Below are 13908 nucleotides of genomic sequence, written 5' to 3' on the forward strand. Positions count from 1 at the left end.
GAACACCAGAAGCCTGAAGGTCAAAGGCAGAATTCGAGCTGACCCCTACCCTCCTTTGTCTGCTCTCCTCCTCAGCTGCTGGGTAAGGGCAAGGAAGATACCCAGGAGTCTGCTCCGGGAAAGTGGGTGTGCCCATGTTTTAGTGGCAGGGGCACCACACCTGTGAACTCTGGCAGCCTGAGTCACCTCCCCGGGGCAGAGCAGGAGGGCTGAGGGCCTAGAGATGTGTCTGGGGAGGAGGAGGGGGTGGGGAGAGACCAAAGCTTCTCTGATGAAAAGCCAAAGGCACTTAAGTGGACTAAGTGCTGGAGCCAGAGATAGGAGGACAGAAAGGGGGGCCTGGATTCTCAGGCCGAGGAGGTCAGGAGCTGCAGGTAGCACCTCAGTCAGGCAGGGAGGGCCTGGATTATGCAGAAAGGCTGCAGACTGGGGCTGGACAGCCAGGGAGGGAGTGGGACAGGGCAGAGTGGCTCAGCTGTGGCTTCCCCAAGAAAGACAGCCCTCTCCAGGCTGGGGACTGGCAGGTTGCAGGTGTATACTGCCTGATTCCTTAGCCTGATGAAACTCTGCCCTGGGAGGGAGGGACAGAGGGGTTGGCCTTGACTCAGCTGCTCAGACAGTCCTAGCCGTGACCTGAACCAATGTCTGGAGCTGTGGTCAAGGACCAAAGCCCTTCTCCAAGGGATGGAGACTCTGGACACAGGGTGTAGCCAGGCCCATGAATCTCTGAAGCTGGTCCTTGGATAGCCTGGACTTGGCACAGTTTTTCTATAGCCTCGGGGCAAATGGGCTGGCTGTGGGCCCAGATCTGGCCAGACTTGATGGGACCCTAAGAAGCAACAGCCTGTACCCGAAACCCAACTCTAGAATCTGAGCTAGCCCACTCGTCTTGAGTCCCCCATCTCCCTTGGCTTCCAGCATTCAAGGGTCCCCTGTACTTTCCAGAGTTTCTTCCTGCAATAGCCCAACCCAAGTTTCCCCTGAGGAGAGGGGCTGCAGGTCAGTCAATCCCTAGTCAGTGCCACACTGGTGTAGGGCCATGGTCTGTGCCCCCAGTGCAGACCCTGAAAGGTGAAAGGTGTTAGTCGCTCAGTTGTGCCCCACTCTTTGCAACCCCATGGACTGTAGCCTGCAAGGCTCCTCTGTCCACGGAATTCTCCAGGCAAGAATACTGGAGTGGGTTGCCATTCTCTTCTCCTGGGGATCTTCCCGACCCAGGGATTGAACCAGGGTCTCTGGCATTGCAGGTGGATTCCTTACCATCAAAGCCCCCAGGGAAGCCCCCAGTGTAGACCCTGGGCAGCAGGTACTCACTCAGCTGGGAGAAGACGGGGTGATGGAGGAGCAGAAGCAAAGCAGAGAACAAAGACCCTCGGACCACACGTCCCAGTGCCCCAGCTCCTATCCATCTAAGATGCCAAATCACAATACCTAGCTACCAAATCCCAGTTTGGTCCCTGATTGCTTTCTGTTCAGAGATGCCATTTCTAAGTAGATTATAAACTCCTGGGGGGTGGGTCTGTGACTTGCAATTCTTTGGTATTCCACTCCAGAGAGTGGCAGGTGGGTGCAAATGGCACTCTCTGGCCAGTACCTGGAGGCAGGCTGAGGGCCATTTCCCACCAGCAGGAGTCTTCAAATAAGCCCCTGCCTGTCTGCCTGTCTGAATCAGGGGCGGGGTGGTGGAGCTGGACTGGGCATGGCCTGGGCTCCCGGCTCTGCCTCCTGCCAGGGCCTGGCTCCCTGCTGCTTTCCCTGGCCAGGCCAAAGAGGGAGGGCAGAGCAGGTGGGGAACTGGCTGGGAGGTGTAACTTGAGCTGGGAGGAATTCCCTGCCCTTCCTCCGAGCTTTTATTAAAGTAGGGCGGGGAAGGGCAAGCTTCTATCGGAAAAAACTCCCAGGCAGCCGGGGAGGTGGGGAAGCCGCGGGGCAGGGCGGGTTGGAGGGGGGTGCGGTGCTGGGAGGGAGCACCGGCCTGGCTGCAAATAGAAACGGCACTCAGGCCCGTAACCCTGGCTGCGGGAGGCTCCAGGCTGGCCCAAGGGCACCGAGGCCCAAGCCTACCAGGGACGTGCAGAGAAGGGTGTCTCTTCCACCAGGCACCCAAACCTCACCTCTTCTCTGGGGCAGGAAGCAGCGTTTTAGGTGTCGGAGAAAAAACATCTTCGCTTTTGCTCTGACTCAGTGGAGCTAGTGCCCCTCACTGTCCCTAGTCCGGAGGACAGCGTTCGGCGACCCCGTGGAGCCGGGGGCGCTGGCTGGACTCAGCTCTACGCCAGGAGGCCCCGCCTAATCATACATTATACACTGGACCGATCCAGAGATGAGTCCCCAGAGGGACGTCAGGCGGGCTCCTGGTGAAAAGATGTTCGGAGTCCACCCTCCTAGACCCGGGCCTTGGCCGTAGGGGCGCCGGTGGAGGAAGCGCCGGGTGAGATCCGGTTTCCCTCTTGATCCCATCTGGCGGTGGCACGACTTGCGCGCAAGAGTCCGAGAAAGTCGCCAAAGCGCCCCCTCAACCCTAATCGGCTGCCTCGGAGGTTCGCACCCCTTCCCCCTACCCCAGCGCGCCGCACGCGCCTCAGTGTCACCAAACTCTTAGGCGGGAGCGCTGCTGCTGTGCTCAAGGTCCCCACCCCCACCCCGGTCCCCAGAGCAGCCCCCTCTCGGTTAGCAAAGAACGTCACCGCGCGTCTGCAGGGCTCTCGAGGAATCGGGCGTCCAGAAGGGAAGGGAGAGGAGCAGGGGCTGGGGGCCGCAGAAGCAGCTCCCGGGAGGCGGGTTGTGAAGGATCAGTGTCCAGGACAGGGCTGGAGGAGTAGAGAGTGGGCTCAAGCCCTACACCCTCCAGGGTTTGTGAAGAGGTGCACCGCCAAGGGCCAGCTGGAGAGGGTCAGTTGGCTCGGTCCCCTTCTTCCCCGCCCCCAACTCCGGGACAGGGGCTCATCTCTGCGCGCTTCCCCTCCACGCTCCAAGCTGCGGGCGTGGCTTCCTCCCCACCCTCAAGTCCCCCAGCCTCAAGTTCTCCAACCCCCGGCAAAGCGGCTGGCGAGGGTCCTTACCTCGGCATTGACTTCGGCGTCCTCCGCCGCTGAGCCGCGGCCCAGGCAGCTCAGAAGCACCAGCAGCAGCGGCAGCAGTTGCGGCCGCGCAGCCGCCTCCCGGCCGCCAAGGAGACAGCCCGCCCAGCCCGGCCGTCCGGGCGCGCTCCGGTCGCTGCCCATGCCCGCGGGGCTCGCCCGCTTGCGGGCGCCGGGTCCCCGCACGCGGCTCGGAACTTGCGACGCTCCCTGGCTCCCCGCCCGAGCCTCGGCAAATTCCCACGGCCGAGGAGAAGCGGGCCGGGCAGGTCCGGGCGCGCGGAGCCGGCCCACTAGGGAGAGGGCGGGCCGGAGCCGCCCGCCGCGGAGTCCTGCAGCCTCGGCGCCCGGGGCCCGGCGGAGAGCAAGCGCAACTCCGGAGCCTTTGTCTGCCTCAGCGCTCCGGCCGCCCGATCCCGCGGCGTGCCCTGCGCGCCCAGCTCCTTCTGTCCATGTTGGGGGGCAGGCGCTGCCGGGAGCGCGCGCCTCCCGCCGGTGAACCCTGCTCGCCCCGCGTCCGACCCGGCCCGGTTCCCCGGGCAGCCTAAGAATGAGGCGCAGGGCGCGGGTCGGAGCGAGTGAGCTAGCCAGGGAGCCGGCGCCCGAGGTTCCCGGCGAATTCCGCGCAGCTCCCGGCGCTCCCGGCGCTCCCGGCCCTCCTCCCCTCGATCCCCTACCGCCGCTCTTAAAGGGCCAGCGCTCCAGTGGCGGACGGGCCCGGGCGGGGGCCGGGGGCGGTACCTCAGCCCGAGGTTTCTAGGTAGCAGGTGCCGGCGGTGGAGCGGGACCGGCGGCCCCTTTTACTCTTCCGGGACGGCGGGAATCCTCTCCAGCCCGCCCCCGCCACTCCCATCCTTGCTTTGGGGGAGCCCGACTGACCGCCCCCCAAAGCGGCCCGCCCCACAGAGGGAGGGGCAAGGAGGAAAGAAGATGCCTCTTTCTCCCGCCTACTGTGTGGGTGGGGATAAACTGAGGCAGAGAGGTCAGGAAGCTGGGCCTTGGAAGGGGATCCAAGTATCTGGTCTTAGGCTGGAAAAAAAAAAAAAGATAAAACCCAGAGACTGGTTGGCCTAAGGCCTCTTTTCAAAAGCCTCGGGGTATCTGGCCCTTTCAGGACTCTTCTCAGTTGCCCAGTGAGGCGTTGGGTACCTTGGATGCCCTGCGACAGAGATGAGGTTGCCGTCCTGGGTGGCTACAAACGTGCAGCATGGAGATGGGCGAGTTACTTAACTTTTCTGAACCGCCAAGTCGTTATCTGGAACGCAGGGAGAAGGGCTGGGGTGGGCAGTTAAGATATGCTTCCGGCTCCAGGCCTAGCACACGTTGGGTGTCCAGGCAAAAAACATTATTTTGTACAGACTAAATGAGACAGTGCAGCCCCACAGGGTGCTGGGCGGGTGGGCAAAACTGCCCGCAGAGCGGACTTCAAAGTGCAGGTCCCTGGTGGCTCAGATGGTAACGAATCTGCCTGCAATGTGGGAGACCCAGGCTCGATGCCTGGGTAGGGGAGATCCCCTGGAGAAGGGCATGGCAACCCACTCCAGAACTCCTGCCTGGAGAATTCCAGGGACACAGGAGCCTGGCGGGCTACAGTCCATGGGATTACAAAGACTGAATGACTTTCACTTACTTCTATTCCAAGATCGATCTAAGGATCTGGTTGGTTTGGCTGCTGAAGGCTAGAGGTGGGAGGCCTGGTGTGGAAGGTTCACAAAGGTAACCTTCCAGACCGAACCTTCCAGACCAAGGGAAGTCCTGACCAGACGGACTGGCGTCAGGTCAGGAGGTGATGTCGCCTGCGGGAGGGCAGTAGGGAGGAGGCCTTGCAGGAGCCGCCTCTCAGCCCCGGAAATGGGAGCTTTACCTGAGGGCAGGTTTCGGTAGAGTAAGCCCTCTGGGTCGCCGGCAGGCCTCCCAACCTGGAAATCCGCAGAGATCTGGCAGGGCTTCAGAAAAGCCCTGTTCACTGACCTGCCAGGTGAAGACAAAGAGCACTGTTTTTTTTTTTTTTTTTTAATGGCCTTCTTTTCACTTCAGATTGGATTGGGAGGGGTTAATCTTTTTTTTTTAATTTATTTTTTGGGTTGCACTGGGGCATCCTTGTTGCTTGGCTTTCTCTATATTTTGCGAGGGGAGTGGGGAGGGGGTTGGGGGCTACTCTCCAGTTTTGGTGCACAGGCTTCGCATTGCAGTGGCTTCTGTTATTGCAGAGCACAGGTTCTAGGTGCATGGGCTTCAGTAGTTGCAGCAGGGCTCAGTAGTTGTGGCTCCTGGGCCTTGAGCATGCAGGCTTCAGTTGTTGCAGCACTCAGGGTCAGTAGTTGTGGCAGACTGGCTTAGTTGCTATGCAGTGTCAACTTAAAAAATAATCACAGCCTGAAAGTTGAGAGTTATGTTTTATTTGGTGGGAATTTTTAGGACTTAAAGCCTGGGAGACAGCGTCTCAAGTGACCCTGAGAGAACAGGTCTGAGGAGGGAGGTGGTGTGAGGGTGTGTGTGTGTGGGGGGGAGATCAGGTTATATAGAAGTTTGCAACAGGGCAGGTGGTCTGACCATCTAAAGATTATTGTTAATTAAGTCAAACCAGATATTTCAACTTAAGGAATTTAGCACTTTTCTCTGTAGGGGAGGATGTAAGAGTCTAGGGTCATTGAAATCTTTCCTTTCAGATGCATCTCAGCTATCTGGGAGTCAATATCCTTAGTTCCTCAAGGCTCACCATAGGGAGTGACTGCAGCCTAAGGGCTGCCAGATTATAGGTACTGTTCTTCCTGGGTGCCCTTGTAGCTCAGAAATTAACATTTGGAGGGACAGAATCGCTGATGGCTGGGACATCCTTGTTTACTGATATGGCAGGGAAATACTCCATTTCTCAGCAGCATGTGAAATCTTTCCGGACCAGGGATTGAACCCATGTTTCCTGCATTGGCAGGTGGATTCTTATCCGTTGCATTACCAGGGAAGTCCAGAAAAGAGCACTGTTAAAGACAACAGGCAGAAGTTAAAATGGCCAAGATAGATTTTATTTAAAAAAAAAAAAGATTGCAATAGAGACTTGGATATAGAACTGGGCCTGATTCAAAATACAACCAGAACAAGTGGGGATTTACTGCCAAGGAGCAAGTGGCGGGGTGGGGCAGCTTTGGTGGATGGAAAATTACTAAGAAGAGTTATCAAGTCTTCGGGGGCCATTCTGGCTGAAGGTAGGTGAGGGTGATCACATATCCTCAGGGTAGAGTGGGGATGCTGAGTTTGATCAGGTGTCAAGGGTAGGGTATTCAGGTAAACTGACTTAGCAAGATTCTTGCTAAAACTGGATTCAAGTACAGGGATGGGCCTTGATGGGGGGAATAGTCAAAGGAGCCTGACTAAGCAGAGAGTTGGGTTAAGCAGAGAGTCTTTGTCAGTTCCCCCTCTTGTTCAAGGGAAGGAGAGGCATTCTTCTTTCCTCTGATCAATATATTAATACATTCATTTCTCATTTGGTTGCTTTTTACTCATTTAGAACCAGCTGAATCATCTGTTGAGACATGATGAGGGTTGATAATTGCTGTGCTGTGAGATCCAGGCATTTGATGAGAGGAATACCTTGAAGATAAGTAGAAAGATGAAGACTAGAGGCCGAATTGGTCCTGTGCCCAACTTCGTAGACCTTCAGGGATCCTCCAGAAGAAGTCCCCAGACCTGTTGTCCTTCCTCCGTGGGTGGTGATGGAAGTGATGCATGCACTTCTTCATTCATGTCTCGAACCTTCCTGGTTAAGGCAGAGATTTCATGTAGATTGCCAAGGACAAAGATGCAGCAGTTGCTTCTGACCACTGTGCACATGCCACCTTCTTGGGTCATATCAAGGCTGATGCAGTTATGGAGAACAGCGTGCTGGGTTTCTCATCCTTGGTGAGTCACTGATTTGAGGCCAGTGGAGATGTTATCTGAGGACAAGTTGAATTGCTTCAGCAACGAGCAGGTTCTGTTGTTGAGTCTAACCTCTTGAGCCAGATGATAGATTCCTGAGAATGGTACCCAAAAGGTGGCAAACCTTTGCTCCCAAATAGTACTGAGGTCGTGGATGGAATGAATGTAGGCCCAATTCTATAACTTTTTTTCTAAATTGCTCCCCAGGAACCAAGATCATCTACAAGGGTATCTGTAGATGGTGATGTAGATGATGTCTGGAATACCTTTTGTTCCTATAGTGGGAGGAAATGAAACTGAAGGAATGATGACTGTTTTAGAGATAGTTTAAGAGAGGAAGGAGATGGTGAGAAATAGAGTAAGATGAGGGGATGGGTGAGATTGTCAAGGTAACAGTATCTGGCCCAGATGGAAGGTAACAGCCAATAAGCATGGGTTCCATGGACAAAATAAGAATCATCTGGAGTTAGGTAGGGGCTATAGAGATAGTTATCTGATGGCTGAAGGTAACCAAAGGATGCTAAATTTGGGTGGGGAAAGGGTTTGTTTGAAGGTTGTCCTCCTGTGGTTGATCTGGGTCTCAGCAAATAGTCTGGGAGGGGCAATGGGATCATTTACACTTGTATGAGGGATGTGCAGAGTTCCTGTAGTGGCTTGGGGGTTTTATGTTGTACAGTATATCCTTGCAGCTTATTTGATAGCTAATAGTGTGTACCCCTACCTGTATATTGCCCTTCCCCCTTTCCTCTCCCCCTGCCCCATAACCACTAATTTGTTCTCTTTATCTGTGAATTTGCATCCTTTTTGTTATATCACCAGTTTGTTGTATTTTTTTTAGATTTCACATGTGAGTGATATACAGTGTTTGTCTTTGTCTGATTTATTTCGCTTAGCGTAATACCCTCCAAATCCATCCATGTTGCTGAAATAGCAAAATTTCATCCTTTCTTATGGCCTAGTGGCATTCTATTAAATATATATATCACATTTTCTTTATCCATTCATCAGTTGATAGACATCTAGGTTGCTTCCCTATCTTTGGCTATTGTAAAAAAAATGCTGCTGTGAACGTTGGGGTGCACATATCTTTTCAAATAAGTATTTTTTTTCAGGTATATATACCCAGGAGTGGAATTGCTGGGTCATATGGTAGTTCTATTTTTAGACTTTTGAGAAACCTCCATTCCATTTTTCATAATGGCTGTACCAATTTCCATTTCCCCTACAGTGTGCAAGCGTTCCCTTTTCTCTGCATCCTTGCCAACATTTGTTCCCGGTGTTCTTTCTGATGACAGTCATTCTGACCAGTGTGTGGTGATACCTCCTTGTGGTTTTCTCACCTTTTTTTTCTTTTTGGCTGTGTCACATGGCTTGTGGGATCATAGCTCCCTGATCAGTAGTTGTACCCAGGCCCTGGCAGTGAAAGTGCTGAGTCCTAACCACTGAACCATCGGGGAACTCCTACCTTGTTTTTTTCATTGTCTGTTAAAAATTTATTTTTGGCCATGCTGGGTCTTCGTTGCTGCTCAGACTTTTCTAGAGTTGCGGTGCGTGGGCTTCTCACTGTAGTGGCTTCTCTTGTTGCAGAGCACGGGCTCTCAGCACATGGACTTCAGCACTTGCGACACAGCGGCTCATTAGTTGTGGCTTGCAGGCTCTAGAATGCGGGCTCAGTAGTTGTGGATCGTGGGCTTAATTGCCCTTGGCATGTGGAATCTTCCCAGACCAGGGATCGAACTTGTGTCCCTTGCATTGGGCAGGTGGATTCTTGTCCACTGGACCACCAGGGAAGTCCTTTTCATTGTGATTTTGGTTTACATTTCCCTGATGATTAGCAATACTGAGCATCTTTTCATGTGTCTATTGGCCATCTGCCTTTCCTCTTTGGAAGAAATATCTATTCAGTTCTTCTGTCCACTAAAAAAGAAATCAGGTTGTGTTTTCACTTTATTTTATTTTTTTCATTTATTTTTATTAGTTGGAGGTTAATTACTTTACAATATTGCCATTTCCTTCTGCAGGGGATCTTCCCGACCCAGGGATCGAACCCAGGTCTCCCACATTGCAGGCAGATGCTTTAACCTCTGAGCCACCAGGGAATCCCTGTTTGTGTTTTTGATGTTGAGTTATATGAGCTGCTTATATGTGACTCTTGTATTTCTTTAGTTATGAAACACAACTCTAGTGTTGAACACCCAGTGATTTGACAGCAGTGTTAGCGATGAGTAAAATGGTGTAATAATCCTGAGACTTCTAGGCTCGAGATTGGTTTTTTTGACAGTGGCATTTCTAGAAGACTAGACTGCTTATTGTAGTCACGTGAAGGATAATCAGGAAGTTCTGAAGGGAAGGCAGTCAACGGAACCTTGACTTGTTGATTTAGGATCAAGTGTGTTTTGTTGATTCTTGACAGTATCTAAGGATGTCACATTGAATAAAGCTAGAATCTTCCACTAGTCAAGATGAATAAGGCGTCCCCAAAGCCTTCCTGTGATTGTTTCGTAAGGGGATAGCCTGGGACTTCCCTGGTGGTCCAGTGGCCAGGACTCTGTGCTCCCAGTGAAGGGGGCCTGGGTTCAATCTCTGGTCAGGAAACTAGATCCCACATGCCTCACAGCTAAGGATCCCACATGCCACAACTGAAAGATATTGCTGCAACTCAAGAAACCACGTGTTGTAACTGAGTCCCGGCACCATTGAATAAATAAATAATTAAAAATAATAAATATTTTTTTAAAAAAGGGAGATAGCCTGCCTGAAGATAGGGGTGACGATGTGAGAGTCCTGAGAACAAGGGACAGGGCTTGTGCCCGAGTAAGCCCGGTCCTTTGGACAGTGGGGCCAGTCTGCCTTGAGGATGGTATTTCTATGCTCTTTCTGTGGCACTCGATGGCTGAGGATGCTAAGGACAGTGGAGTCTCTGACTATTGTGTTGCCTTTTCCATTCTCTGTATAATTTTACCAGTGAAATGTGATCCCCTGTTGCTAGAGATGGTAGACGGGATGCCACAGGTAGGGAAGATTTGTTGCAGGAACCCTTTGGCAACTGATGTTGCTGAGGCATTTGGGCAGGGGAAAGCCTCTTCCCATTTAGAAAACAGGCAGACAGTGGTGGGAACACACTGGTAGCCTCGTGCTTTTGGTAACTGGATAAAATCTACTTCCCGGTAAAGAAAGGCCTGAGGGGGAGCTGCCTCCCTTCTTGCCCCACTTTTACTTATATTTCTGGCAATTGAGGCAAGTGAACTGCTTGAGCCAAATAAAAGCCAAACGGTCCAAACTACTTTTTACCTAATATATCCTGCATCCTGTCCTTTCTGTATGAGTCATGTTGTGTAAACCACATGCAATGACTCGAGAGAGATATTAATACTTAAGGGATATGAAGCAGACATCTTGGTGATTCCAAAGTCCATCTGAATGGCTTGAACAGACAGCTTTTTTCCCATCCAAATTCTTTCTGAGTCTGAAGCTGTTATCTGGGCCACGTGGACCTCTTTTATGATTTTCTTAGGAGTCATTCTTTTTTAAAAGCTAATTAATTTGGCTGCGCTGGGTCTGACTTGCAGCAGGAGGGATCTTCAATTTTTGTTGCGACATGCAGGATTGCTTGTGGCATGTGGAATCTAGTTACCCAACCAGGGATCGAACCCAGACCCCCTGCGTTGGGAGCATGGAGTCTTAGCCACAGGACCACCAGGGAAGTCCCAGGAGGCCTTCTAAATTAGTGCTGTTCCTTGAGGGAAGGTGAATAATCCCCCTGGGGTCTAGGGCCTCAAAGAGGGATGCAGGGGGCACCAATCCAAAGCATGGAAACTGCTTAGATTTTTTTGGTGGTTGGGGAAGATGCTGCTAATTTATTGTATTTATTGTACTTTATCTGGATTTTTGTATGCTATGTCTTTCAGTTTTAACTGTCATGATCTGCTGGGGTAACAACAATACCTTTAGAAGTTCTGCTATTTGGGGCCCATTTTTAACTGGGGTACCAGCTACTGTCATGAATCTTCTGTTTCTAGCATATGCCAAAATCAAACACTAACCCAAGTTGTAGTGGTTATCAGCATAGATGTTAACCTTCATTCCTTCTGCTCTTAGGCAAGCCCAGGTAAGAGCAATTAACTCAGCTATGTGGGCTGAACTGATGTTTGGCAAGCCTCGATATTCTAGCGGTTTATGTTGATCAGTGATGGCCTGTGCAGCCTGGAAGGCCTCATCTTCCTTCCAGAGGTAAGAGCCACTGACCTGAAGAGTGAGGTCAACTTGGGGGAGGGGCTTTTCTGATAAATCTAGCCTAGGACAGAACAATGATCTAGTGTTAATGACACAATCCATCAGTGGATAAAGGAAGAAAGAGAGCAGGGTTAAGGCTTTGACTTGGATGTATACTAACGTGAGAAGAGAGAGTAGTAGGGAGAGAGTAGCTTTCATGAGAGCTAAGTCAAGAAGAAGAAAAGTACTGTGTATTTTCATTAGGGGACTGTGGGGCACAGGGGACATATTTATCAGGCAGATGACCTAATACTAAATCGGGGGTAGCTCAGACAAGTGTGGTGGTTGTAGCCATGGCTCACAGGCATGGGGGCTATGCCGTAGCTGCTGGGTCAAAGGTCAAACTATAATATCCCAGAGGTCTTGGGTGTCCATTACACTTCTAGGATAACACTCTGAGGGCATGACCCTCTCATTTATGCACAGACAAGAGGCAGGGAGTCCTTGGAAAGTTCACGGGTGGGAAGTGAAAGCAGAGAGCCCTTAAGGTTCTTGGAAAGCATCTTTGGAAAGGGGGTTCTGAACTACTGGGACTGGGGGTGCCTCCCAGTCATGGAATAGAGGGGTGAGGCAATCATAGAGAAATTACGGGATTTCCCTGGTAGTCCAGTGGTTAAGAATCCGCCTGCCAATGCGGGGGACAGAGGGTCGATCCCTGGTCCGGAGAGAGGCCACATGCCTCGGAACAACTAAGTGCGCTGCAACTGCTGAAGCCTGCTTGTCCTGCAGCCTGTGCTCTGCCACAAGAGAAGCCCCCACCGCGAGAAGCCTGCACACCACAACCAGAGAGGAGCCCTGCCCTGCTCGCCGCAGCTAGAGAAAGCCCATGCGGCAGCCAAGACCCAGCACGGCCAAAAACAATTTAAAAATAAATAAAGATACTTACAAAAAATGAGGTTTCCATGGCCTATAATATCCCACAGGACCCCCAAACCCTGTCAGTTGTCCTTTTTTTTTCAGGGAGAGGAAAAATGGTGAATAGCAGAGTCTGGGGAGATGGTTTTCCCTGCAGCTGAAACATCATGACCCAGATAGCAGACACACAGAGAGCATAGCTGAAATTCGTCTCTAGCCTCCTCGCAGCCCTTTCTTGCGAATGCCTTCGAAAGGTCTTCAGCGTCCAAAAGGGGTTGTCATGACTGCCAGAACATAGGAGGTCATCTGCCTGTTGGATTATGGTGGAGTCTCCTGGGAATTTTAAGTCCCTGGAAATGACATTCAGGATGTATGAGAAGGAAGTGGGAGCCCCAGTAATCCCTGGGGCAGAACAGTCCAGGTGTGTGATTGGTTATCCCAGGTGAAGGCAACATGTACTGGATTCCTTATAAAGGGGAATCCTAAACAAGGCAGAACACAAGTTGAGGGCTGAAAAGTATTGGGTGTTGGGAGGAACAGCAGATGGGATAGTGCTAGGACTAGGCATCAGGGCATATCTGAGTTTGACAATTTTAATAAATCTCAGATCTGGACTAACTAACCTCCTTGCCCATTGCAGGTTTTGATGGCCCAAATGGGAGTTGTGCATGGATTAGAAGTAGGGGCTGAGCATTTCCTTTCTAGTAAATCTTGGATTATCAGTCAGGGCCCCTCAAGACCTTCTGGCTTTCAGTGCTATTGGGGAATCCTAGGCAGGGGCATGGAAAGATCCATTTCTATCTTAAGGGATAGCTTTCCCCTCTTCTTGAGGTCTGGCCACTTGTAGACTCAAGCCCTTCTTTCTTAACAATTTCAGAAGGAGGGAACCATGATTTTGGAGCTTGCCATAGATTAAAATTTTCAGGTCCTTCTAGCTGTTTTAACTGCAGTGCCCTAAGCTTGCAATTTTCTGGAAATACCATCTTCATAATGCTGGGCTAATGCCTGGAGTCAGACAAGTTTGCATTTTGCCTGTTAATACTATTTCTCTGTAATGTGTCATGGAGCTCTGGCCTGAGGCCATTTACAAAGCTTGTGGTCAGAGCAGAGGCCGTTAGGGAGGTCAGATCCAGCCCCGGGTGCTCTTACTGGGCTGTTTCTAATTGATGGAGATGGCCATCAATTAGATGGGCAGCCACAGCTCATCTCTTTGCTGTTTACAATTTTGAATACAGGACCCCTCCCTTTTGGTGGGATGGCTTCTGGTGACTTTTCTCTTACTTCCCTCATTCTCCCTTGAGAATCAGGGTCACCTGAGACTCTTGAGAGTCTTCAGAAATGGGGTTCCCTTTGGCCTTCCAAACCAAAGGGCAGCATCCCTAGGGTCAACTGGTAGGGGGATAAGTTGACATCAGTTGGGGAATCTGGAGAGTATGCTCCCAGGACAGTCTTCAGTTCTTCAATAAATATTTCCCTTTTCATTCGGCAGATCAGGAAAATGAAAAAAAAAAAAAAAAGGTTATTTATTTTTGGCTGCCCTGGGTATTCCTTGCTATGCATAGACTTTCTCTAGTTGTGGCGAGCGGTGGCTACTCTCTCTTCCTGGTGCACAGACTTCTCATTGCCGTGGCTTCTCTTGTGGGGTGTGGGCTCTCGGCACACAGGCTTTGGTAGTTGTGACACATGGGCTTATTTGCCTCATGGCATGTGGAATCTTCCTGGACCAGGGATCAAATCCAAGTCCGCCGCTGGTGAAGGACATTTTGGGGAGAAGGACAGATGTCAG

General features: G+C 51.5%; 1 protein-coding gene and 1 long non-coding RNA gene across 2 annotated transcripts in view; one reads left to right on the forward strand and one right to left on the reverse strand.

Moving 5' to 3' along the window:
- The window catches only part of MMP15 (matrix metallopeptidase 15), a 21165-nt gene extending 17245 nt beyond the window's left edge, over positions 1 to 3920 (reverse strand). Inside the window, exon 1 of the mRNA XM_043436473.1 lies at positions 3063 to 3920. Coding sequence (XP_043292408.1) covers positions 3063 to 3224 — 162 coding nt within the window. The 5' untranslated portion in view covers positions 3225 to 3920. The remainder of the gene's footprint in view (positions 1 to 3062) is intronic.
- On the forward strand, positions 2434 to 12015 carry LOC122420900. Its single transcript, XR_006263404.1, has 3 exons — positions 2434 to 2540; positions 6586 to 6977; positions 11094 to 12015. It is a non-coding gene; the product is annotated as an uncharacterized LOC122420900 (long non-coding RNA).
- Positions 12016 to 13908: the final 1893 nt, after the last annotated feature.

The sequence above is a fragment of the Cervus canadensis genome, chromosome 18, assembly GCF_019320065.1.
Source record: "Cervus canadensis isolate Bull #8, Minnesota chromosome 18, ASM1932006v1, whole genome shotgun sequence".
NCBI lineage: Eukaryota > Metazoa > Chordata > Mammalia > Artiodactyla > Cervidae > Cervus > Cervus canadensis.